The sequence below is a fragment of the Silurus meridionalis genome, chromosome 25 (assembly GCF_014805685.1).
Source record: "Silurus meridionalis isolate SWU-2019-XX chromosome 25, ASM1480568v1, whole genome shotgun sequence".
NCBI lineage: Eukaryota > Metazoa > Chordata > Actinopteri > Siluriformes > Siluridae > Silurus > Silurus meridionalis.
The window spans coordinates 6,173,660-6,177,500 of NC_060908.1; the positions used below are offsets into that span (position 1 = coordinate 6,173,660).

The window sequence follows — 3,841 nt, forward strand, 5'->3', positions numbered from 1 at the left end:
TAATGTTAAATAAATGATCTCTTTATTTCACAGAAATAAAACACTGAAAAGCACACAAAGGCCGTTGTACCGGAGTTGCTCACAAGACAATAGAGAGATAATCACACACCTGCAGATAAGATAAAGAGGTTTAATAGTTAGCATTTATTCCAAAGGTCTGAAGCATTTCATGTTATAAGGAAACACCACATTCGGTCTCTATAAAGCTACGTATTCAAACCAGAAAACTGGCCCAAGCAGGACTTTAAATCTGATTTTTATTTTATATTTTAGTACAACAAATTGCTCTAATTGCAGAAACATGTTCTGCAATACATTCATATAATGAAAGTTTTATTCCAAAATGTTTGCCTTTGAAATGTTTAATTGGTAACCGTGGTTACTGAATCAGTGACTAACTTTAAAGGATGATTAAAGATGAAAGCAATTTGATGAAAGCATCAGACATTTGAACCCATTTGGGTTTTAAAACATGATGTTACCTTGCAGCTCATCATAAGGTTTCCGGCTCTGTCCGCATTTGAGGTGACTGAGAACACGGGGTTCTGAAGGCACTCTTCCAGATGTTCCGTGACTCTCATCTCAAGCAGACGCCGGAGCACATCTGCCGTAATACTCCTTCCCTGTATGGAAACGCATACAATCCACACTGCAACTAGTAGGACTTGAACATTTGAGTTTTTGCAATTCTTTATACTGTTTTACGTATTCCGAGATATCCGTGTGCTCCTCTGACTCACCATTGTGTTGATATAAAGGCCACATGGACATGAGGTAAAGTGGCTGTTCACGGTCAGATTATTCCTGCACAACCAAAACAGCTTTATTATCACTTATAACCCGACAAGAAGCAGTTATTGTAGCGGTTGTTTTACTCACGCATGACACATGGGGCAGATGAGCTTTCCTTCTTCCTCCATACCCTCCACAACAGAGTTAAAGTACTTTTCTTCAAACTGCTGGCTTTTGTGGTATTCCTCAATAATTGCAAGCTCTAAAAAAAAAATAATAATAATAAATAAAATTCTGTACGTTAAAAGATAATTCCTGCTCCCCTTCCCCCCAGCTAATTCTGATCTACCACATCTGTAGTGGATGTGTGATGACTACAGACTATTTACATTATTTTGTCATTAAACATTACCCGCTTGTATGGACAACATTAAACCTTTGGAATGACTACTTATTGGAAAACAAAAACAGCTTCTTCAATGGTTTTTGAGACCCATGCATATTCCATTTGTTTATATGCAACAAACTAGGTAAAGGCAAGGCACGCAAAAAAAATACACAAAAAAACAAAACAAGAATTGCACAGTGAATGACTAGCTAAAAGTTATGCAAGTTCTTCTCTGTGCTCTATCCACAGAAGACAGAGAACCGGAGAGATGTTAGCAGATTGCCACACACCTAAAGTTAAGCATGGAGGTGGAAAGTTTAATGGTTGGGGGTTGTTTCAGGGTAGGGAAGGTTGGAGACTTAATCTGGGTAAAAGAAATCCTAAACCTGCACATCTACCATTTCATACTTCAACACTGTGCAATCCCATCTGGACTGCGGCTAATTGGAACCGACTTCACCGTACAACAAGATAATGACCCGCAGCATACATCCAAGCTCTGTATTCATTATTTAGAGAGGAAAAAAGAAACGTGGACGGCTGGAGCGTTATTGATCACAGAACAGCCTGCCCAATCAACACACCTAAATCTTATTGAACTGTTTTGGGGTGAACTTGATCGCAAGGTGAGAAAAATCTTCAACTAGCAAAGAACACATTTGGCAAATTTGACAAGAAGCATGACAAAAATATTTCAGCTGAATGTTTGGAGACAAAAGTGTGTAAAGCTCATTTTTCAATGAAAATAATGTGTAACAACTGTCAATGTACATGTTTGTTGGTCAAAGTAAATACACACACACTTGAATGACTAGGTATTTACAATATTGACAGGCACTGTATATTTATAGGATGCTAATGATGATAAACGGTCACTAGTGGTTTTTTTCTTTTGTAAGACAGAATGGTGACAGAATGACGAGTGACTACGACTACATAAAGTCACCTACCACAGGAATTCAAGTACTCCCTCATTTCTTGTTTGTAATCATGAACATAATTAGCTTGTTATAAATTAAATGACTTGTTTGGTACATGTCAGCTAAAGACTTTTTGCCAAAAACCTATAAATACAAGACTTGTTTATACATGTAGAGTGATTTTTCTTTTCTGACCGAATTCCATAAGTGCCTTTAGACTTCAATTATAAACCACACATTCACTAGAGTTGCATCATATAGACACCAAGTGAGAAAACACTGAAATATTTATTTAAGAAATTTTGTTTTAACAGATATTGACAGTGACCTTGAGATATAAGCTCTTGTTGGATTTCCTCTAGAACAGCCAATTCATCCTGTTCCTGCACATCTCTGTACATCTGTAAAAATCAAGCAGAGGAAAAAATACATTACATTTCAAAAAACAATTTCCAACACGAGAACTTCAAGTGTGTATGACTGATCTAAAATACCCGTACATCACTGACACCGTCTCTCTTCCACAGCGAAGGCAGTCTTTGGTTTGCCGACTGCAAGGCGTTCCACTCCATCTCCATCACCTCCTGGACGAGCAGAGAGCCCTTTGTGGCATCGCCTATCTGACGATACTTCTCCAACAATCTCGAGCGGCTGTTCTTCAACCGTTCCACACAACGCTTAGGAAAGAGAACAGAGTGAAAAACTCGGATAAAGACTACATTTATATAGACAAAGGACACCTGACCATGAGCTTCCTTTGTGCTTTTTGAACGCCTCATTCCACATTTAGTCCCCATTTGCTTTTATAATAATCACTTTTCTGGAAAGATCTTCCACCAGATTTTGTAGTGTGCTTGTGGAAATGGAGTGCAGACAGCTTAGACAGGTACGAGTTTTAGAGCAGACCATAAGATCTTCCACTCCAACCCATGTAAAGCATATCTTCACGGAGATAGCCTTGCACACAGGGGTACTGTCAAGCTGGTACATAGGATACAATCGTTTGCCTCCAACATTGTGCTAAAAGATGATAAAGCCAAGTGTCCCAATACTTTTGCACCCAAAACATTTTATGGTAAAATAATACAACTCAATAAAACTTGTTTTAGCTGAAATTTAATATTCCTCAGACTTCCTTCATCAGAAAAACTTAGGAGGTGACCATGGCTCAACTAAACCATCCCCAGATCATAACACTGCCCCCACAGGATTATACAGTAGGCACCAAGCATACATTAGGCACTTTCTCCACCTCTCGCCTTCTCTTCAGTGCCCATCGCTCTGGAACAGGTTAAATTCAGATTTAGTCCACAACATTTTTTCATTGCTCCAGAGTCTAAAAATCATTGCTAAGTGGCTTTCTAAAGGTTACAGAGCTGTTTAATCCCACTCCTTTGAGTTCTTATTGCATTGTGAGTGTGGAATTGCTCTTTTACTATTAAACACAACCATAAGTTCTAACGTTTTTGTACTATTTGCTGCAGGACAAGAGTTTGACCCTTCTGAAACAAAGTAACATGTTATATTTTCTGACATGGTTGTTTAAGAAATAAGTAGCTGCTCACTGCACTATTTAGGGTGAAATTACTTGTTGCCAGGTGAAGCATTAATCACAAATTTCCAGTGGAAGATTCTTAACCATTTGCTTCGTTATATCCAGGTGGGCTTTTTTGAAATACTTTACTGAACATGACCTAAAGACAAACCAAATATTAATAACATTTCTCTGCATCATCATTTAAACATTTATGGAAATAAAAGCAGTAACCTTGTAACCGAGCTTGTGTCTATCGAGGCCAAA

The 3,841-nt window shown here is 38.1% G+C and overlaps 1 protein-coding gene across 1 annotated transcript in view; it reads right to left on the minus strand.

Moving 5' to 3' along the window:
- The window catches only part of rpain (RPA interacting protein), a 4,126-nt gene continuing 285 nt past the window's right edge, over positions 1 to 3,841 (minus strand). The window contains exons 2-7 of the mRNA XM_046839604.1: positions 2,541 to 2,717; positions 2,369 to 2,441; positions 880 to 994; positions 741 to 804; positions 483 to 623; positions 1 to 109 (exon numbers count right to left, since the gene is read on the minus strand). Of these exons, the coding sequence (XP_046695560.1) occupies positions 80 to 109; positions 483 to 623; positions 741 to 804; positions 880 to 994; positions 2,369 to 2,441; positions 2,541 to 2,717 (600 nt within the window). The 3' untranslated portion in view covers positions 1 to 79. The remainder of the gene's footprint in view (positions 110 to 482; positions 624 to 740; positions 805 to 879; positions 995 to 2,368; positions 2,442 to 2,540; positions 2,718 to 3,841) is intronic.